At 43.4% G+C, this 23,642-nt stretch overlaps 1 protein-coding gene across 3 annotated transcripts in view; it reads left to right on the top strand.

Moving 5' to 3' along the window:
• Positions 1-23,642, top strand: part of LOC138300863 (coiled-coil domain-containing protein 50-like) — a 671,686-nt gene that overhangs the window by 507,949 nt on the left and 140,095 nt on the right. For all 3 annotated transcript variants that reach the window (XM_069240701.1, XM_069240699.1, XM_069240700.1), the window contains 2 exons: positions 6,473-6,609; positions 17,634-17,696. In XM_069240701.1, coding sequence (XP_069096802.1) covers positions 6,473-6,609; positions 17,634-17,696 — 200 coding nt within the window. The remainder of the gene's footprint in view (positions 1-6,472; positions 6,610-17,633; positions 17,697-23,642) is intronic.

Below are 23,642 nucleotides of genomic sequence, written 5' to 3'. Positions count from 1 at the left end.
CAGGCTGATCCACCGCTTTTTGGGGAAATAACTGCTTACTAGTCTATGCAGAACATGCGTATCTACAGCGACAGATGCCATCGAACTGAAAATGTCACTTACCCAGTGTACATCAGTTCGTGGCATCAGTCGCAGTAGATTCGCATGTGCCCACCCGCCTCCCCGGGAGCCTGTAGCAGTTTGGAAGTTACCTTCAATTATTTATATATGTATCATCTCAACCTTAAATAGGTGCATACTTAGTCACTCCATTGCATGGGCACTATTACTACAATTCAACTCCTACCTCACCCTCTGCGGGGAAAAACAATCGAAGATGGAGTCGACGCCCATGCGCAATGGAGACAAAAGGAGGAGTCACTCGGTCCCGTGACTCGAAAGACTTCTTCGAAGAAAAACAACTTGTAACACTCCGGCCCAACACCAGATGGCGAGCTATTGCAGAACATGCGAATCTACTGCGACTGATGCCACGAACAGATGTACACTGTGTAAGTGACATTTTCATTCCCCATCACTCTCCTCTATGCTCCCTGCAGAGGTGAAACTCGGTAGAAAGTATAGTACTTAATTTGTAGCAAGTATTGACAAATCCAATAGTTGTGGCTTTATTATACCTACAAACATAAACGCAGGCATTAACAAACGCTATTTGCGTGCATTGTATGGACAAAGTTGTTTATCAAGTTAAGTCCTGCAATTCCAATGTTAGGGAAAAGTAGCAGAAAGTATTGCTTCCTGTATAGAATGCACGTAGGACAAGAAGAACTGAATTGGACAAACACTGCAGTTGAGTTACTTTTTAGCATTAGACTAGTGCCTTGTGCATTCTTATGGAAGAACCTACTGGAAGGTAGATTGATACACGATAGCTGCTTACATAACGTGAGAGGTTAATGCTACTCTAGGTGGAGGCAAACCAAAACCCATTATATGCCTATTTTAAAGAATTGAAAATAAAATATATTCAGACATCTGCACTGTTCAGCCTAACCTAAAAACTGACGTTTTACCATGCACAGATAAACCATTACTACAAAACATTTAGAATAGCCATTCATTCACAGTTGGTGTAATCTGTCATAGATGGACATACTTCTTCGGTTGTCAGTTAGAGTATGCGGGAAGCTGAATAAAATCCCATAATATGTGGGAAGAGTGGTTTTCAGTGCATTTAATGCTGTTTTTGCATTGTCTGTCTATTAGTACCAGAACACATCTAAAATGCTGATGCTAATTTTAGACTAATAGTCAGACTAACAGTGCTTAGATACATATTTCTTAATTTGTGGTAATAACATGAATACTGGTTCTGCTGACACTATTCCCGATAGTAGTAAAACAGAAAAAAATCTGATATTTTCTGAACGACTCCCTTAATGTGGTGGTGCTCATTTAACCCAAGTGTCAACGCAGAACAGCTCCACTGTACATAAACAGCAAAACATATTCCATCAGTCCTGAAAGTCTTTCCACTGGTGTCCTAACTCTTTAAAAAGGTAAAGGCCCAAATACTGTGGACATTGATAACTGTGGGAGGGGAGTCCTTGAGTGAGCATTAAAGGGGGGATAGTAAGGAGTTTGCAGGGATCAGGGAAGGGTAGGGTTAAGTGGTAGTAAGTAGTTTTTATGAGTTCAGAGAAGGGGAGTACTAAGAGGTGGTAACAAATAATAGGGTTCAGGGATGGGTAGCGTTTAGAGGCAGTAAGGGCTATTTAGGGTTCAGGGAATAGTAGCTTTAATATTAAGATTTTTAGGATTCAGGAAAGGGCAGCATTAAGGTGTACTTACGGACTTCTAGGTTTCAGAGAAGGGTAGCCTTAAGGAGTGGTAAATGGCTTTAGAGGTGTGGGAAGCGTAGTGTTAAGGAGTAATAAGGCTTTTTTAGGTTGAAGTATGGGTAATGCTGAGGAGTAGTAAAGGTTTTTAAGGTTCTGGGAAGGTTAGCATTAAGCAGCAGTAAGGGCTTTTTAGGGTGCAGGGATGAGTAGTTACTGTGGTAAGTTAAGGGGTGTTAGAGTTCAAGGATGGGTTAATGAGTTTTATGGGATTTCTATGGTTCATAAAAGTGTATTTTTAATGGGTAGTAAGGGTTTTTTAGGATTCAGGGATCAGTAGCTATAAGGTGCTGGGTAACATAGAGGCAATAAGGGCCTTTTTGTGCTCAGAGAAGGGTAGCATTAAGGGTAGCATTAAGTGGTATTAAGGTTTTTTGGGGTTCACAGAAGGGTAGGGTTAGGGTTGGGTTATATGGTACTACAGAGTTTTTATAGTTCAGAGAAGGGTCATATTAAGTGGTAGTAAAGATTTTCTAGAGTGCCAGGAAGTGTAGCGTTATGGGTAGGAACAAGTGTGTAGACTTTAGGGAAGAGCAGTGTTAAAGAGTAGCAAGGTTTTTTTAGGGTTCAGAGATGAGTAGCGATAAGGAGTAGTATGAGTTTTTAGGATTCATGGAAGTGTGGCTGTAAGAATTAGTAAGAGTTTAGTGTACTGGGATGTAGCAGTAAGCGATAGTAAGGGTTTTAGCGTTCAGGGAAGGGAAATGTAAAATCTTTTTTAAGACCCCGAAAGGGTCGTGTTAAAGGTTGGTAAGAGGTTTCTAGGGTTCAGGGTGTGTGAATGGTAAGGAATAGTAAGTGATTTTTTAAAGCGTTAATGGGTAGGAAGTGTTTTAGGTTCAGAGAAAGATAGTCTTAACAGGTAGCCAGAGCTACTTAGGGTTTGTGGCAGGGTAGCGGCAGGGGCTAGGAAGGAGTTCTTAGAGTTTAGGGAAGTGGAGCGTTAAGCAACCATAGAGGCTTTTTAGGATTTTAGGATGCTTCTAAGGGTAACAATACTGTGTAGTAGAAAGTGGCTTCTAAGGTATAGGGAACGGTAGTGTTGAAGGGTAGTTAGGGGCTTTTAGTGTTCATAGATGGGTATCATTAAGGCTTGCTAAGAGATTTTTAGGGTTTAGGAAATTGTAGTGTTAAGGGTTAGTAAAGAGTTCATAGGCTTCAGGGAAGGGAGCATTAAGGGGTAGTGAGTTTGTAAGAGTTCGGCAAGGGTAATTTCAAATTACAGCATATAAATTACATTATTAAATGCATAATGAAGTAATTTTGAAGTAAGATAAATATTATATTGTAATTGTTAAACATCAAATTCTAAATTAAAATTAATAATCAAATTAACTTTATGGAATTTGAAAATCTAAACCTTTCCTTAAAAATAAAGATGTCACAGATTGTAAATGTCTGCAATGCGAAGGTACTCCCAGTGTACTTATCTTGTTGGAATAACAACTGACAGAGCTGTGGGCAAAGATCTACAGGGAAGACTAAGCAAAGTGGAACCAATAGCTTAGAAATGCTTTTACATGGAAGCCTCACAAACCCCTAAATCTTTAAACTAGAAATTAGAAAAAGAACCACTGTTCCCTAAAGTAGTGCCATTATAAGGTAGCTCTGAAGTTGATGATGGAAAGGGAAGGGGCAAGGTGCTAAAGCTGCAGTACACCAACATATTTCTCCTGACTGGTCTCATCCCATCCGTGACGCTACCAGAGAAGAACAACAGTGGCATGTGTGTGACCTAAAAAGCTTCAGGTCAAACTATTGTTGTAATGTCTTGGCTTGATAAACGCACAGGCTCACACAGCTTGATAAATGATCACAGCTGCTTAGTAGTTAAACGCTCATTTTCTAGAAGCACATAGCTTTGGAATAATCAAAAGCCGTAATCAGATGAACCAACATTTGGTCAGAGCATAAGTCCAAGGGCCCAAGTTTTTCTTAGGAGCCCTCTGGTGGCACTGCCAAATGCCAGGGTTGATGAATACCATGGTTGCGTAGTCCTGATGTCTCTTCACGCCTCTTTCCTTCACCACATTTCACTTCCTGCCTTTATTTACCTCTTGTGGGTTATTTTCATCCCTTCTTCTTTCTTTGTAACTGGTTTCCTACCTTTGCTGACTTTTTCATTCGTGCTCACTATCAGCGTCTAATGATGAAAAAAACGTATTTATCCTCAAAGATTAGTACCATTAAGCACCATCTGCAACCACAAGATATCGTAAGCACTTGTTAGAGTCACAAACTAATGCTTGGTCACTTCCCCTACAATACCAGATGCAAGATGTCAGAGACTGCAACGATTTGGGATTGTACAATTAACATGTTTGAGTCTTCTTCAGTGTCCTGGAGCTGTACCCATCAACTCCGCAGTCATGGAGTTACCAATACAAGGGGCATTGGTAAATCTGTGGATTACAGAGATAACCTTTATTCATGTGAGCACTCTAAATGACCCCTGAAAATGAGGAATTCCTGTAGGAATTGGTGATTCTAATTCACACACTCCTAGTTGCTCTTCGTATCCATCAGTAATTCACCCAAGAGCTCCACCAGCTTTTAAAGCGTGGCATTTCTGGGTGAAATAAAACAGATCCAAAGAATTACCACACTAATCTGATGGGGCCATGTGGCCACCGAGAGCCTCAATGTGATAGCTATGCCCTTTCCCACAAGAACGGTTGCCCTCATGGTTTAGCAATGGTTTTCCTATGCTTTGGACTGAAACAGACAACAGAAATAAAATAAGATCTACCAAACTGGCCATTACAAATTTGTCTTTTTTACTGTGCATTAAAAGCCTCTTTGCATAAAGTATGAACACATTCCAGGATCATCAAGTGTAGTAGATAACCTGAAGATACTATGTAGCTTCTCATTTTGTATAAATAGGTTTATAGAATAGAAGTGTGTGATATGAATCCTCCATAATAAAAACAATGTTGTTGCTACAACTGATCTGTTAGTGGGTACTCGAAGAGAGGATCATGAAATATGGTGTTGTGATAAAATGTCTCACTATTGCTGTCTCTATAGGTACATGCATAACTGACATCTTTTCAGTGATAATATAGGTACTGATGAACAGGCCCCACGTTCTGAGCGTCCCTGAGGCTGAACCTTAATATGCCAGATTGGGTGTATTGATGTATGCTGCTCAATATGAAAGGTACTTCGAGCAGCATTAGATGCTGCATCATATAGTATTTTCAATGGGTCACCAATGTGACTTCTACGGTTGCAGTTGCAACCTTAGGTGATGTGTAAATAATTGTTGTGCAGAACGATAGTGAAACATGCAATTATTATTGTTAGCTAATGGAGGGGAATAACCTACAAATATGCCCAGACATTTTGAGATTAGAGACTTGGGAAACATTTCATCAGAAGGCTGTGAACCATAGAGATCCAGGGGCTGCAGAAGGTCAATGAAACCTTGCCACTTGGGATTGCAAGTGTTTGGCACATTAACCGCCATTAAATATGCCCTGAAATTAAAATGCCTGTATCAGATATAGGTAATATGCATTGAGGGCTTAGTATTTCCTTTTTCTAAAGCATTTAACCTACTAACCAGATCACTAATACCCTTCGGTCACCTAACAAGGTTAGCAATGTCAAGGTGCCAGAGCTTTTTATGAAACCTGGTCTGAGTGACTTGAGTGCTTTGCTGCATGTTCTAGCTAGGAATTAAATGAAACATTAAAGAAACAAGAATCGCACACACACATCTGTTTTGGTTACCAATTGAGGATCTTTAGTACCCCTGGGGCCATATGAAAATGGTGCAATGTCCCTGTATGGCTGTGTGCACCCACAATTGCTTGCCCTCGGTGTGGACAGATACAGTGCACAATAAAACATATACAAGGCACAAAGATGTGCTTGCGCTGGGAATAGCACAGCATTTAAGGGTGGAATGACGGTTAAAGCTACTTTGTATTTTATTGCAGCGAGACCGGCAGCACTTTGCGGTGGCAAGGATCCCTCTACAGTCAGGTGCAGTGTACGACTGCATCTGCCTGCAGGGGGATGTCTGCCCAGCTCCCTGGGACCCACCCACCCCATGGAGCACTCTAGGGGCTGTGACTGTACAGTACTTTGTGTGATCTACAACCAGAATACTCTCGATGGTCTTCTTGGCCCTTTGCCTATAACAGAGTCCAGATGTCAGGGCAACTCCCCTTGGGATCGTGGAGGAGCAAAATATACAATAGTGCCATCCCTATTACACAAGGGGCTGTACCAGCATCTGCAGCTTCTTCTATGATTCCACAGTGCCTCAGAGCACTTTCTGTTATGTGGCCCCAGGAGTCTGAATACATTCTGATTAGACCTAGGGCACATGCCACACCAGATCATGAATCCATCTGGCCATCATTAAACAACTAACAATGAAATACCCTCTCCCACTCAAATAATACGTAGGTGCCCGCAGGTTTCAGATCTTAATTCTTTCCTTATTAGCTCATTGTCACTAAAATTACAAGTCCAAGATTGGTAAGTGGTATTTCTATAAAACAAAAACGCTAGGACTGGCAAAGGTATTGTATAAGGATCAGTTGGCATTTACCCCCATGCTCAATGTAGATTGTTTTTTTGATTAGTTTTTGAGAAGATTTATGGTTCTGTGTCTCCAGGTGACACCTCCCTGGAGCCTAATCCGGCAGATCTCCTGGAATGGCAGATAGCCGAACTCCAGCTTCAGAGCAGTGATCAGCTCTTGCAAGATGAAGAGTTAGCGCGAAGACTGCAAGAGGAAGAGGAGAAACAGCTGGTATGTGTGAGCTCCTCGCAGAACCTCTCTCCCTTAGTTGTTTTCATATTGAAAGCTTCTTCATTTAAGTGCTCTATGTCAATGTACACATTATCTTTTTTTGTTCAGTCATATTTCATGCATTTGTGCTATACAAGCCTCAGCACATTTAGAACTTAGTGCTACCACTGAAAGAGTTCTCTGCACAGTTTCGATTTTTTGTTATGCTTAAAAAAAAAAAACAATAGAGCTCCTGTCATAGTTTAATCATGTATTACTTATTGTCTTATTTTTACATTTTGTCATTTTTCTTGATGCATTTTAAGGTTTGTGGAAGAGCACAGACCATGACATTTTAATCTGAAGTCATCCTTTTTTCGATTGTCCGTTTTTGGGTTCTCTCAGATACGTGCAGATTCAGATAATAGAGGCAGCATGAGTGGAGGAGCAGTGCACACTCCCTGGGTCTGGGCAGAAATTCTGAGTTAAGGTCCGTATCAGAGGAAATTCCTAACGTATGAATCAGCCACCCCTAACATATAATGTACCCAGGCTCTTTATTGAGGCTTTGAGGTAATGAATGGTGTCACAATGTTATAGTGCTCTTGTTCTGGTCATGTGCTACAGACTAATGGACATAGTTACTAACATTCCACACAACACAGCACAGCAAGTAAAGTTGCTGCAATGTGTTGTGTGAAAGACAGAGGGCAGAACAGTGCCATGTGTTCAAGATATGGCGGAGTTCTTCTCTCTTCGAGTGCTGGTGCACTTGTGTCTGCCTAGCGCCAATGCAGGGTCTCTTGCATCATGGCACAGGGGTGCCTTCATTTTGGTCAGAAAGGTTTTTGTGCAGAAAGGGATAACATCCTGCACAAAAACTATCTGTTGAGGTTATTTGCTCATTGTATCAGAGCTGCACAATTCAGCACACATGGAAAGAGGAAATAACTGGGAGGAATAAAGATATTTCTGACAAATAAACAGACTCAAAATCTTTGTAAACATGCACCTAAATGAGGTGAAGGAGCCTATTTTGCATGGTGTTCTGCTGAAAGGGGGTTGAAGATGTCCCTTTATTACAGTCTATAGTTAGTAACAGGTTTGTTCTGGATGTCTTTGTATAATCTCTGAACTTTCCGCATAAAATGTGTGGCTCCCACTTTATTAAATTGAAGCTCTAACATAACAGAGTTAAGAGCTACCACCCTTCTTATTTTAAATGGATTACTAGAGAAGACATGGGTAAACAATAGTTTAGGGTAACAATGTTGTTAATTGGATGTCAAACCCTACTACCTCAGCTTGAATACATTGCATACCTGCTACCACTACTGCCCATTTCCTACTGATCTCAGTGCACATATTGGAAAAAGGAGAAATTCTGAATGGTGTGGTGAAAGGATGAGATGTATCCTAGAGGCAGTTGACTTTGAAACATGGGGAATCAGGTTCAGACACCTGTCTCAGCTGAACATCCTCTCTTTATAGGTCAATAAATGTGTAACATAGTCAGGTTCTGGTGTAAGGTGTGCTCCAATGCCTTTAGGGTAGGTGTAGGCTATAAAAATCTGCAAAACAAACAATAAATCAGTAGAAGCTCTGTTAACACTTTTAATGAAGAAAACACACTCGCACCCAGCTGATTTGTCCAATGTGGGTGGTCCATCAAATTTGACAATCTCATCATCATCATCATCAAACAGACTTTATTCGACTTTCAGCAAGTCATAAAAGAATCAAATAATGACACATTTGTATGTATAAACGTAATAAATAGATAAAAGTAATAAGATAAATAATAAAAAAAAGAGTAATGGTGCACATCCTTAATTCATTCAAATACAGGTATATAAAACCTTAGTAAATTTAGACCAGTGCAGGTACAAATTTCCTTGCAATTATTTCCAAAAAGTAAGGAGTTTGCCAAAGATTCCAGACATTCCTATAAAATCAGTCCAATCCACCCATAGACTTCCTTACAGTCAGTACTATACATAGAAAATTTGCCAAAATTCCGCACATTTCAATAGAGGATAAAATCTGTAGGCTGAAATACGCATCACGACACTGACGCAAATTGGTCGATCTTAAAAAGGGCAATAAAAAACGTTTTCTTTGTGTCTCATAGAATTTACAAAAGAGGACCACGTGCATTGTAGATTGAGATGCCTTCGCATCACAAGGGCATACTCTTAAGGTTGTACTCCAGTCATTCGTGGTCAGAAAGGTGACTAGATGATGGAAGGTATCTAAACGTAATCTTGTAAGGACAAATCGGTGTCGAGGGTTTACCACACTTGCTAAATAAGGCTGGACAGCATCCGTGGACAAGATTAGTTGATTGAACATGACAGTAGATTTTTTTGATTCGGCTTCCCATCTCTGTTCTTCCAAATGCTTCAATGTCAAGGCCCTCAGATCTCTCCTAGTTATTTTTCCCATTGATTGTGGATTTAAGTAGTAGTCTTTGCAACCCATATTTTTGAAAAAGGTCATAATGTATCTCAACCAGGGAACTCTAAGCGAGTGTGTTAGCCTTATACAGTCAGATAGAATGGCCTTGTTTAGTCCAGTGTGCTCGGAGGTCCACACTTTATGCCATAGTAATAATGGCTGTATCTTTATCAAATCAGCTAAAAAGGGGACCCCTAGTTCCGCGTGACTAATGTATGATGATGTGCTGTTTGGTACCATTAGCAAGTATCTGAGGAAATCATTCTCCGCTGTCTGAATCGAATTGCAGTTGGTATACCCCCAAATACATGTTCCATAGATAGCAGCTGGGATGCACTTAGCTTTATAGATCTTTACCATATTTGGCGGGGTAATCCCCCCTAGCTTTTTAGAAAAGATCTTCAAGGCCGCCATTGTTTTGATGATCTGGTCTTTTTTTGTTTTGATACAGTGTGCCCAAGTACCCCGTTTATCAAATATTATACCCAAATATGAGAAAGTAGGAGCTATCTTCACCTTGTCCTCATGGATAATAGTGTTATAGGTCTTGCCCAGTTTCCTGCCACAGTTCCTTATAAAAGTTTTTGAACAGTTGACTGTAAGTCCCAGGTCTGTCATGAAAATTATACAAGTGGTTAGGAGTTTTTGAAGGGCTAACGGTGTCCTACCCATAAGTACTGCATCGTCTGCGTAAAGGAGTGCGGGGACAGCATGATTGCCTATTTGGGGAAGGTCTTTACATTTGCTTATTAGTTCCCTTTCTAAATTATTTATATATAATGAGAATAAGAGTGGAGCAAGAACGCAGCCTTGGCGCACCCCTCTGTGTATGCCAAAGGGCCTGGTACATTCCCCTCTCATCCCATACCTTACTCTTGCTCTACACCCTGTATACAGTTCCCGTATAAAATTAACTATTGTTGGTTCAACCCCAATACTTGTTAGAATGTCCCACAATCTCCTAGAGAAGCTAGTAGTGGAGCAACTTCAATTCCTTTTGCAATCAACAATCTGCAGACCATCTTCTTGCTAGATCTAGAACTCAAATAGGCACCGAGCAAATAGTGATCAAACTAGTGGAAGGCCTTAGGTTGGAGTTGAATAAAGATTGTGTGCAAACCCTGGTTTTCTGGATTCTTCAGCAACTTTTAACACCATAGATCATAACATGCTGTCAAAAATAGGCTACAGAACTAGGGATTGGAGAAGGTAGTATTGGCACAGAGTAAATACTTTCTGTAAGATCAAAAATAAAAAAAATGCTTCATTTGAATCTTCACTGCAAAGGGTAAAGAGCGGCATAGTGTAAGTATCAATGATGGTAGGTGTAGCGGCAAAGATCCCCACGTGGAGAGTGCTACTTGTTAATATAAAGGTAGATGTAGCCACAGGTGCACATGTGAAAGAGGAAAGAGCAAGGGTAGGTGGAGAGACAGTAGTAAGAGTAGGGGTAGAGTAGGTGAAAAGGTGAAGGTATTTGTCAAGATTGAAGTAAGTGTAGAAGTAACAGTACATAAAGTGATGAAGGTATGCATTGAATAAAAGGCAAGCGTAGACTTCGAGATAGGAATGGTGACGAGGTAGGTGTGAAAGTAGGAATACAGCAACCAGTGTTAAAGCAATGGGAGTATAGGTCACCTGTCATGGGGGCCATATGTTGGCTAAGAAGTACGAGTGAATTTTTAAAGTTATAGATTTGAATAAACTAAACTGTATTGTTCCAGACTGCATTGCTAGTGCAACTGTTTGCACTGTGTTCAAACAATAAACAACATTATTTGGTTTGGGGGTGGATGAACTCTAGCCACAGAGACTGACAACCGTCAGCCAAACTCAGAATGTCTCTGCAACAGTCCTGCTGAAAAATAGTCTCATCTACAAATATGGAGACCCTCCTTAGAGGAGTTAAAACTGTCCTAATAAGTTTGAGGAGCTTACTGCAAGCTATTGGAACTATTACACTAAAAGTATAATTGTTCAGCATCAATCATTAGAGCTTAGGAAAAGCAAAGCAACTTTAATGGAGGTGCTGGTACTGGCAAATGAAAGGTATTACAGCTCAAATGAGGAGTCCATGCGCCATCCAAGTATTGTTCAGTTTGCTGTGGCTAGAAGGGTGGATGATTCTTAATACTAGCAATCTTGACAAGAAGAAAGCATTAAGGTTGACTTAGCTAGAATTCGACACATGATATGCAGATTACATGCAGGTGTCTGCAGCAGGCATATGACCAAATTACCTGCCAAAAACTGGAAGCTGACTAACACTAGATTAAACACAAACCACTGCAGGAGTCACAATAACCCATCGAGCTATGTTTGCCAACAAGATGATGCCTTAGAAAGTGCCTTGGATTTGAACGAGTGCCATCAAAATACAAGTTAAATATTTTTAAATCCCTCCACCATTCTGCTTACCTAAGGTCTATTGAAAAAGGTAGATTGGAGATTTCTCTGACTGGTGCCTGTGAAGGACGGTTAGCACCAGGCTAGTATTAGCGTTTTACCAGACAATTCATGATGGAGCGAGCTAGAAAGGTGCTGGATTGCGTGCAGTATTGGCTGAATTCTCAAAAATTCCTACTAGTATCTATCATACCTGTTTAGGAGGGTGAGCGAAGTGTTGAAGCTGTTACCATTCAAAGCTTGATCTCTCTTTTGCCAATGGCAATAATCTCTATATAAACAAGTCCAATCTGAAAGCATGATGCTCTTGCTGGGAAAGGCTTATACTCTGTCATTAAGCATATGGCTGGCATTCTTTGAAGTGCCAGGATAGTCTGTTTAAAGGTATAGCAGACTTGCTAAGAAATTATAATAACTCAAGGACAAGATGTTTGAATTTAGACATCAAGCATGGTTTTCATAGCCACCCAGCGACAAATAAAGTGAAATCAGACTTACCAAGTAAAATTAGTCTGGTAGTCTAGCTGTACTGCCAGAAACTATTGCAGTTTGTAGATTGTCTTTTGATTGACACTGAAGGCTTACAAGTAAGGGCAAAAGCTAAAAGAGAAGAATGAGGTAAATAATTGTCAGGGTAAGAATACTACATTTGAATTCTTCTTTTTACTTCCTGCCTCAGCAGTCCCCACACGGCCCTTCTTATTGTGCTCCACAACTCAGTATGTATTCCATGGGAGAGAATAAAATCATAGGAAAGCCACCAGCAGCTTAATCTGGTCTGCAGTGACCAACTTTTCAAGCTGTGATCACAACACCGGGTTCACAATGTCAATGCCAATCTTCTGCTATAGCAGTGCAGCAAGTGTGTTCTTCCTGGGCTGTGCCAGTTCACCAGGAACGTCCTCTGGGTCTTCACATTGGGCAGGCAGTGTGTACTGTGCGTGCTGAGTGTACCTGCATATCGGAAGCTGATCAGCCTGTACTTATTGTGAAAACTCTGTCCAGGGTCTACTGGGAACAGTCCCTTTACACCACTTCCTTCTGGGTCTTGCCCTCTAGGGCTTCTAAGAGCCCCTGCTGACTGATTCGAAACCCGAGCCTTCAGCACAGTAAGGTAAGTTCTGATAGAGGCTTCTAGCCACAGATTCTTCACGTTTTGAAATTCGCCAGCAAAAGACTGGATCCAGAGTCTTTTCAGAAGTACCTTGGCACCCTATAAGTTGACAACGTGCGGCTCTGCACTGATACCCTTCTTCCCCGGAAATGAGACCCAGGGCCCATGTACACGCCACTGCTGCATGCCGATGCCAGTTCATTCTTTCCGCACAATCAAACACAGAACCGGGACTCCCTCCAGGTCTGTCAGGAACATTTCTTTGAAAAATCTTCAAGTGTGCAAGGGCTCTCATCCCCAAAAACAACAGGTTTCAAGCCCTATAGATACTGTTGCAAACAAATTTCTTCAACAGATCCCCACCAGATAGGACTGTGCTGTCTGGAGTTGTGCCATAAATCCAAGGTCTGAGGACTGAGTGTCAATGAACAAGAAGACTATCAGAGACTGTGAGGGAAAGCTCTACATTGTGAACTAGAAAAGGACTTCTTAATGGAGCTGCTTTAAGTCACGGTCCACATGTAAAGTTCTGTCTTGGTCCCAATCTCACACCCAGGGTGATTGAAGGAGCTCGAGAGGTTGATGTTCTTCACAGACAAAATCATCTGGTAAGTCTAAGAAGAAGAATAACTAATCAAAACATGAATCCGCTCCCTGGTGCCATTAACATTGAGCTAAGGAAGTGCAGTGGAGGCACCACACTTTTAATTATCTTGCTCCCAAAGTCGGCTGACTTCAAAGTCAACCCTGCAATTGATCCCAGCAGAATTCGAGATTCCGGGGCCTTCAAGTATGCTACAGCAGATCAAAGAGCCACCTGGCCCTAAGGTGGCTCTTTGGTTCCTTACCACCCCCCCTCTCATGAATGCTTTCAGGTCCCAAGGAGTTGTGAGGCCTTCTATTTAGAATACCCCCAGCTGGTTCTCCTGGGTGCAAGTTGGACCCTGTGAGCTCATTTTGCCCCCCCCTCCACTCCTGACCTTGCTACTGGCACAACCCCCTACACCAGCCCAAGCTCTTCAATGATAATGCCAACTCCATCAAAGCCAAAGGAGGGAGTCCCGAATCTTCTCTTCCACACTGAGTGGACACTCGTCCAACCTTGATCGAAGTCCTGCCTGATTCCACCGAAGACACCACTCACCCCCCACCCCCCTTGATTTTCCATCCCCACAAGGCAAACAACACTCTTTACATTTCCTTTTTGGGAGAGACTTGGACATTGACTCTGACCCAGGTGATGACTTCGCTCAAGCTTATCAGGATGAATATTGGTACCTACAGGAGGCTAGTGGTTTCAATACCTCCCCTGAAATGGGTCTCCGCTCACCCCCTGCCACACAGGAGTCTGCGGTACATGCCTTGGTGATGCATAGGGCGACTGAAGTCATGGAGATTAAGACCAGTGTCTTGTTGGAAGTCCTCCAACAGGGGCAAACATCTTCTGAACCCTTCTTCCCACTGAACAAGGCTCTGATGGATACCTTACTGGGGGTGTGAGCCAAACCTTCCTGCAGTCACCCAGTCTGTCAACAGATTGCCAGAGGCTATTACCTTGCTCCAGGCGATCCAGCTTTTCTTTTACAGCACCCTTCACTTGTCAGCCTGGTGGTTCAAGCTTCCATGAATCATTCAGATCCTAATTTCTTTTTTTCCACCACCCCCATGGTGAATCTAGAAAGGTAGAAATGTTTGGCAAATGTGTTTTCTCATCCTCCAGTCTGGCCTTCATATCTGTTAATGGTTGCTGCTTTTTTGGGCCATTACTCCCACAGCCTTTGGTATTTGGTGGTGAAAGTCCTCCCTAATGTACCTGAAGACCTTCGGCCTGTCCTCACTCAGGTGATTAAGGATGACTGAGATGTGGCCAAGTTCACGAATCATTGTGGCTTGTACACCATTGATTTAGTTGGGTGAGCAGTAGGCGCAAGTTGCCATTTACCGCCATGCATGGCTGTGATCGACTGGGTTCTGAAGTGATGTCCAGTTGTCCCTGCGGGACATGGCGTTCGATGGAACTCAACTGTTCAGGGATAAGGTTGATTCAGCTTTAGAGACTTTCAAGGAGAGACGAGCTACTGCATGCTCTTGGGGCCTTACAGCCCTTTTCGCCACCTGCAACAATTCTACTGCTACTTTAGTGTATTTGGCTACTTGGCCATGGCGCCTCCTCCCACCAGCTCCAGTCTCCGCCGACAAGATCAGTGAGCCTCTCAGCCTTACAGTGCATTCTCACCTGCCAAACCATTTAAGTGTGCCAATTCAGGAGCACAGCCTCCAGATGGGTAGCAGAATCCAGTTCTTCTACCCAGGCTGACAGGCAATAACTTTGGCCAGGTACTGAAGTAAGCCAAATTTTTCGCAGGGACTTCATTTGTTCTCAGGTGCTCCTTCTATTACTCCCCCCCCCCCCCGTGAGTGATGAAGGACCATCTCTCAATTCTTCCCTAGCTAGCCTTTTTTGCCCAAGGGATTATATAGATGGTGCCTGTCCTAGAAATAGGCTGTGGTTGCTATTCCTGGTGCCCAGAAAAGATGGAGGCCTGCTGCCTTTTTTAGACATGTACCCTCTCAATGCCTTCCTCCGGCATCAAAATTCTCCCATATGCCCTGATCTTGTCTGCCCTTGACCTGGAGACTGGATGGTAGTGTTGGATCTGCAGGACACCTATTTTTATATACCTGACCTGCTAGGCCATCAGCGTTTCCTGCGGTTCATGGTGGAATAGAAGTATCTTCAGTTTGTTGTGCTCCCTTTTTGTTTCACAAGTTCCCCTCAGGTGTTAATGAAAGTGTTCGCACTGGTGGCAACTCATCTTCAGAGGTCTGAGGTACCAGTCTTACCTTACATTGATGATTGGTAGTTGGAGGTGGGCTTGTCCCAGGCAGTCTGTAATCACCTTCAGCCTATGGTGAGCTTCCTGTCATCTTTGAGTTTCACTATCAAGTTTCTGAAGTCACACCTGAACCCTTCTCAGATCCCCCCCACCCTTTCTTTTCAGAGCCAGTCTGGCAGAGTTTGGTTTTGTACCTGTTCTCTCAGAAAGAGATTCAAGTACATTTAAATATTTCAGCCTTGGTCCTGGATTTCATTGAAGTTTACTCTGAGGCTGCTAGGAATGATGGTGCCCTGCTGATCACGCATGCCAGGTGGAATATGAAGTCTCTGCAGTGGGATCTGAGGTCTCAGTAGTCAGAACATCAAAGAGACCTCTCCGATCTCTGTCAGATTTCTTGGGGTGACTGCAGAGGTTCTGCAGTGGTGGTTGCTGGTCCATGATTGGGCCTACAGTGAATCCCTCTTCCTTTGCCTCCCATAGCTGACAGTTGTAACCAATTTGTCTTTTCTGGGCTGAGGCGCCACCTAGGAGAGGTGCAGATTAGGGACTTCTGGTCCCCAACTGAGTCTCGGCTCCATATCAACCTTCTGGTACTGAGGGATATTCGCTTGGCACTGAGAGACTGTTATTTGTTTTGTCTTGGCCAGCAAGGCTTTGCTTTGGACATGGTTAAAGGTTATCTTGCTTCCAGGTCATCCCTCCTTTGTTTAAGTCTTCTGTTGTGATGTGATTTTTGAAAGGACTTCAACATGTTTTCCTCTTCTCCTTTTGTACTCCCCCACAGGTACTTTAATATTATCCTTTCCTACTTGATGTATAATCCGTTTGAACTGCTTCACAGCTGTTCCTTACATCTCCTTACTATCAAGACTGTGTTCCTTATCACCATTACCTCAGCACAGCATGTCACTGAGCTTCAGGCTCTTTGTGTTAAACTGCTGTACACCACCTTCTTCTTAGAAAAACTGGTTCTGTGGACTCAATAATTTTTCTGCCTCAAATTGTGATTCTGTTTCATGTCAGTCAAACCATCTCTCTGACAGCGCCTCTGCCTCACCCATCTAAGGGGGAGGAGAGTCTCCATCGTTTTGAAACCAGTAGAGTGATGAGCTTCTGTAAAGAACATACCAAAGACCACTGGTGGTTGATCAGCTCTTTGGAGGGTTCTTTGAAGCGAAAAAAGTCATGGCTGTGCAGAGGAAAATCTGTATTACAATCTGCTACGTAGTGACTAAAGCAGCCTCCCAAATAAATGTGTGATCATTCTTACAGGACGAAAGCTGCTGCTACTGCGCTAGCATGCAGGGTCCGTGTCCTAGACATATGCCAGGCAGCTATGTTGTCTTCCCTCCATACGTCCACGAAGCACAATTGTCTAGACAGTAAGGTCTGCCAAGAAGGGCATTTTGCTCGCAGGACTTTCTGGTTTGAGTCCATTCACATACCCATAAGTATTGCTTTGGTCTATATTTAAAAGGTGCAGTATCTGTGACTAGAAGTCTATATCACAAGAACAAGTTATTTCCCTTCAGTAACGCCGTTTCTGCTAGAGACTCTAGCTGCAGATTCCTCACTGATCCATCCATCCTCCCTGTTCTGTGATTGGACTATCTCCATTAATAAGATGACTAGCAGACTGCACACTCATCATGACCAATTCGCTCTTGGGGCCCTGTGTCTGGGGCATGGACAGCCTCAAAAGCAACTGATGATAGCGGGCTGGGGTGGCACCGGTATGGGCCCTGCACTTCATTGTTAGAGTGGAACAGTGTCAGTATGGAGCCATATGGTGCCACCTGATGGCAGGCCAAGGTACTACTGAAAAGTTCACTAATGCAGTCTGATGCCAGGTGATTATTTAAAATGCGAGGAATCTGCAGTCATATCGAGTCTGTACCCAAAAGAGCGTTACTGAAGATAAGTAACTGGTTCATTTGAATTCATTCATTCAGGGATTACAAAGGCAGCCAGTATAAGATTATCAGGGGAGTGGGTATTTTGAGGGATTTGGGTATTTCATTTCTATGAATGCAGTAGAGAATGGGTTTATATATTTTATATCATTTTAATTTGGCAAAGCAGTGCCATATGCAGGTACCAGTTCCATTCTGGGGAGATTTGGAGAAATGTCTATGATTCAACCATGAAAAATTGACAAACTGAAGTAAGCCTTTGACAGTCACATTGATTCTCATCCATTTAAGAACAACCCTTATGCTTTTATCTAGACATCAACGAGACATCAGATACAGAATGAAGATTTCCGTGCTGCCCAGGTAGCACAGGATGAGGTAAGAAAAATATTTATTTTCAGTCTTTGACATTTGTGTACTCGCGTGTCAGTATATTGAACCCAGGACTGCCATCGGGTTTAAATGGGCTATCGTTTCAGGCACTAGTAGGGTACATGGATCCTTCGTTGACGAGTCTGCCAAATGATATTCAGTCCTATGTTGGGGTTGGGGATGCATTAAGTGTAATGTTATTTGGGGATTTGGGGTGTTCCTGGAGTAGAGTGTTAATGTAGATGATCTGTGGCAGACAATGTTGTGGTAAAGGTGTCCTTACTTTAGGTTAACTTCTTGTGTGGAAGGTAATGGATTCAACTTTAGAAAATAAAGCATGTGAAAGGGCAATGTCTAAGTCAAAAACTTGAAAGGTTTCTGTTTCAGGGATGATATTTTATACACTGACATTCCGACACTTCCATAATTTACTAGGAAAACATGTGGTGCTCAAATGATTACACGGCAAACGGTGTGTGGAGAGGGGGTGAATAGTTTAGCACAGCAAAAGTAAAGAAGCAAGCATTGGCAACTCCAATAGGTCTCGCCTACATAAGAGCTATTGGCTTTGTCATTGTCTAGTTTAACCATGCTGTACAGCAGCATGTCTTCTGTGCTGCAAGGCTAAGACTAAAGGGAAAAAAGTGCTATGATGCAGCCGGCGTTGACTACGTCATGGCGCTTCCCCCCTCCTTTACTTTCAGCTGTACTACATAGCAGACACGATGCTGTACAACATGGCTGAAACACATAGACAAAGCCTATAGCTCTGGCATAGGCGAGACCTATGGCCTTTGCTAATGCTTGTGTCTTCGCGCCCTGAGGTTGTTGTCCTGTTAGTGCCATTTCTTAATCAGGGTTTCCAGAGCTAGAAAGCAATGCCAAACCCTGGAGGTACTAATGCGCAGACCTGCTGTAAACTGGAGAGCTCTGCAGAGGGAGTAAGTGCATCCCATTAGAAATAGCTTATAGGATTCTTATTCCTCAGGGTAGCAAATGGTGCCCATGCCTGTGTGATATAATGGATGATGCTCCAAAGAACCTACCTTGCAACCACTGCCACTATCTGCGCTTCCAGTTCTTAGTTATTGAAAGAACCCTCGTTAATAAAATGTTACGTCTTTTCTAAGCGAAACCTTCCCTGAGTGTTTTTAAAGGCACAATTTCCTTTTCTGTCAGGTTGTGTGACATGGGGAAACTGAGCCATCTTTTCGTCTCATTATTGGACCCCAAGGTTAACATTTTACAAAACAGGTTACCAAGCCTGCCTTTAACGAGTTTCTTAAAAAAAAAAAAAAACATCCCTTAAAAGTTTGGGTGGTTATTGAAGGAGCCAAATAGAGTCCATGTGTCCTTCACCCCATAACCAACCAGCGGTTACAGCGCATAATAAAACATAAGGAAACTGTGATCTAGAGAGCAATGGAGGCAGGCCAGAGGCCAGATTAAAGTAACAACGTATTCTACAATTACTGTGTTAGCCTTTTATCTTCAGACATTTTTTTTTTTAAATACAACACCCACCTTTAATGATAAAAAGTGCAAGTTAAAGTAATCGTTGGCAAATACAATCATACTTTCTGAAAGCTCATTTTATGTGCGTTACCATAGAACTGAATATTGTGCTACGAAGTCCCGGCCTCCAGATGAAATTGCTCGGAATATGCAAGTTAAGACTTTTACAGTTTTATTACAAACTGTAAAGCTATGTTCGGAAATAATTATCTTTTAAAATTAAACAGGAAAATCGTGTGTGCAAGAGGGAGGTGTGTCCATGTAGCTGGTTGGGAGGCAGTGAGTTTACAGAGATCTTTTAGGGTTGGTGATCTTGGACTTTTAAACACCCCACAACCCCAGATAGCTCTAACTAGGAGACAAGACTCCTAGGTGATATTGTTTTCACAGCTCCTATTTTATAGTTGATGGCGTAAGCAAGAAATGAACTAGGGAGCGCTAAAACTGTAAAGGGCGGTGTGCGAGCAGGAGGATGTGTGTGTGCGCCAGGAGATAATGTGTATTCTGCAGATTGCTCACATCTGAAAGAGGAAATGTTAGAAATGTGTTAGTTTTGTTTTTATTTAAAAAAACGTGAGGATGGGAAATATCACTTATCTCTCGGAGTCAACCCGGAGTCTAATACACACAAAGGGTGGCAAGCACATATCTGCAGTGAAAGGAAGCAGAAAAAATAAAGCATCCTCATGAGAGGGAGGGAGTCACCAGGAGATAGGAAGTGGAGAAAAAGCTAGCGAGCAAGAAACAAAAGTATATAAAGTAATACCAAGACATACAGTGACAAAAAAAATGCTCTTGCAAAGGCTGCTTCTTTACAAAGAAATAAGTAGGACCACCAATAAAAGCAGCGGATTGACAGTCCTTAGGGAAGAGGTACTGCCGTTGTTCGAAAGATAACACACAAAGAGAGACAGAAACCAAGAGGAAAGCACGCGCATTGACTAATGTGAAGCAAGAAAATGCCTAATTACTTACCATTAGTGTTCATTACTCTTAGTCCTACTCGTCCTCAATCCTGTCATTACTAGTGAGTATCATTCAATCAAAGACAGGAAACAAAATAGGAAATGCTTACTGACCCTACCCACACTCCAGCTAAAGGCTATAACACTCTAGCCTTAGCTTAGTACTTCCTGAACTACCAATCACCACAAAGTCCTGATATCGGGAGGGTGGTTGGGGAAGTATGACTGAGTCGAGGATGAGTAGAACTAAGTAATTATACAGGAGACAAAGCTTCCGAAGCCTGTAATATCAAATCAAATCAATGTTTATAATGTGCAGCTACCCACCCGTAAGGGTCTCAAGGTGCTTAGGGGTGTTGTCTTCTGAGCTTCAGTTGAAGAGCCAGGTTTTAAGGTCCTTGATGAACTGATGACGCAGTGGTGATTGCCTGACGTGCAGGGAGCTCTTTGCTGTGAGGAAGGCAAAGGATCTTCCACCAGCAGAGATCTTCCATCTGAAGGGTACAGTGGCTAGTGCTTGTTGAGCGGAGGAGTCTGGTGGGGGGGTAGAAGGTGATGCGGTGGTTGAGGTAGGAGGTCCTAGGTCGTGGAGGGCCTTGTATGCATGTACAAGGAGTTTGCAGTTAATCCTTTTGGCGGTATGAAGCCAGTGGAGGTCTCTTAAGTGATTTGAGATGTGTTCATGTCAGGAAATGTCCAGGATGAGTGTGGCGGAGGCATTTTGGATGTGCTGTAGTTCTTCAGGTTCTTCTGGGTGGTGCTGGCGTTGCCATAGTCGAGTGTGCTGGTTACCAGGGCGTGGGGCACTGTTCTGCTGCAGTCCTTTGGGATCCATTTGTAGATTTTTCAGAGCAGTCAGAGAGTGTGAAAACAGGAGGATGAGACTGAGTTGACTTTAGGATGAAGCTGAGGTTATGTGCATGGTCTGTAGGGGTGGGAGGGGAAGGGTGGCGAGGTTGGATGACCACCAGGAGTCGTTCCAGGGTGATGTGGAGGGTCCCAGGATGAGATCTCAGTCTTGTCAGAGTTTAGCTTTAGTCAGCTATCCTTCATCTAGGTGTCAACGGCTTCCATCCAGTTGTGGACATTATTCTTGGCAGATGTGGGGGATTCGGTCAGAGAGATGATCAGCTGGGTGTCGTTGGCGTAGGAAACGATGTTCAGCCTGTGGTTCCTGATGATGGATGCGAGCAGGGCCATGTAGATGTTGAAGAGTGTGGGGCTCAGGGAGGAGCCCTGTGGAACTCCGCAGCTGATCTCCGTAGGTTCTGACAGGTAGTGTGGAAATCTGACTCTCTGGGTTCCGCCAGACAGGAAGGAACGTATCCATTGTAGGGCCTTTGCGCGGATGCCGGCCGTGTGGAGTCTGGATTAGAGGGTGAGGTGTGAAACCATGTCGAAGGCGGCCGATAGGTCCAGTAGGATGAGGGCTGCTGTATGGTCGCGGTCGAGGAGTGAGCGGATGTCATCTGTGATGGTGAGGAGGGCGGTCTCCATGCTGTGCTTGCTCATGAAACCTGATTGGAAGATGGCCAGGATGTTGTTGTCCTCGATGTGCTTACAGAGCTGAGTGTTAATGGCCTTTTCGATGACCTTGGCTGGGAACAGTATCAGAGAGATGGGGCTGTAATTCTCTAGGTCCAGAGAGTCAGCCATGGGTTTCTTTAGGATCGGGCGGATCTCGGCGTGCTTCCAGTTCTCTTGGAAGGTGGCTGTATCTGTGGAGCAGTTGAGGGTGTGGCAGAGCTTGAGTGCGATGGAGGTGTTGGCTTTGTTGAAAATGTGGTGACCTTAGGGGCTCCGGAGTGGATGCTGCTTATGATGGTGTGGGTCTCTTTCATAGTGAGGGTGGGCCAGCGGTGCAGGATCTGTGATGGTTCGGTGGGGTCGGAGCAGGGAGTTGTAGTAGGGCTCGGAGGGTTGTGGGGTCCGAAGCTGTCGTATATGTCTTTGATTAACCAGTGGAAGAAAGTGGTTAGTCTGTCGCAGAGGTTTTGAGATGGATGGATGTTTGCTGTTTCTGATTGGGGTTTGGGAAACTCCTTGACCATGTCGAAGAGCTCTTTCGTGTTGTGAGCGTTGGTACTGATATGGTCCTGCAGGGCGGCTTTCCTGGTGGCTCTGAGGTGGTGGTGGGATTTGGTGGCAACTCTGAAGGCCTCGAAGTCTTCCGGGTACTTGCTGTTTCTCCAATTTTTCCCTAGCTGTCTGCAGGTGTGCCTGGAGTCCTGGAGTGCAGGGGAGAACCAGCTGGACTTCTTGAGGTGGTGTTTGGCTGTGGTCTGAAGAGAGGTGATAGGGTGTTGGCGCATTTGGAGATCCATTGGTGGAAGTTCCATGCTGAGATGTTAGCCTCTGTGTTGAGGAGGGGGGAGACTTTCTGAGGGCGTTGGTGAGCTGTTTCTCAGTGATCTGGTTCCATTTTCTGCTTGGGGCTCGGAGTATGCAGAGGTGGGTGGTCAGTGAGGTGATGGTGAAATGAATGTAGTGGTGGTCAGTCCAGTGAAGTGTGGAGGTGTTGTCGACGGTGATGTTGTTGCTGGTGGAAAAGATGGCATCAAGTGTATGTCCAGCGATGTGTGCTTGCGAGGTGACCAGTTGGTTTAGTCCTATTGTGGCAAGGTTATTGAGTTGGGAAGCGGTGTTAGGGTTGTTGCTGTTGTCAATGTGGAAGTTGAGGTTGCCGAGGAGGAAGTAGTTTGAGGAGGCAAGAGTGTGAGGAGACTTAAGGTCGACGATGGAGTCGCTAAAGGCTGGACGGGGGCCAAGTGGCCTGTAGATAAGGGTGTAACACTCTATTTAAAAAATGTAAGTGACTAGATTGGGAACAGCTTAAATGGTAATGCCTAATAAACGTGCTCGGAGGCCCAAACACCAGGCTGAAAGGTCTCATCCAGTGAAACGCTATGAAAGGCAGCCCATGATGCTGAATTTCCTCTTGTGGATCTCACTTGGATATTATCAGGACAAGGCACATCAGACCCCCAATATGCCAAACAGATGGTGTCCTTAATCCACCAACTGAGAGTCACTTTAGAACCTGCTTTCAGATGTTCTGCAAGACCAAACGTCACAAAAAGACTATCAGATATCCGGAACGTAGCAGATCTGTTAACATAGATGGTCAAAGAATATTTACATCTAAGGTGCGTAACAGTTGTTCTTCTGGAGAAGAATGAAAAGGATAGAATCACCTCTTGTGAAGAATTACATTTACAGTCAGTTTTTGGAATAAAACCAGAATGTAATTTCAAAACAACTGCATCCTCCATGAATCTAAAAAAAAAAGGGGGGAGGACACCGCAACAAAATTAGTTACACCAACTGTCTGGCAGACGTGTTGACCATAAGAAAAAACACTTTAAAAGAAAGACACTTTAAGTCTACTAATGCCAAAGACTCAAAAGGAGGAGATTGGAGAGTGTGAAGAATCAGAGAAAGATCCAAAGCAGGAACAGACGGAGATATTAGA

Source organism: Pleurodeles waltl, chromosome 6 (genome assembly GCF_031143425.1).
Source record: "Pleurodeles waltl isolate 20211129_DDA chromosome 6, aPleWal1.hap1.20221129, whole genome shotgun sequence".
Lineage (NCBI taxonomy): Eukaryota > Metazoa > Chordata > Amphibia > Caudata > Salamandridae > Pleurodeles > Pleurodeles waltl.
Note: the sequence above shows the minus strand (reverse complement) of the source record. Positions and strands in the feature narration are given on the sequence as shown.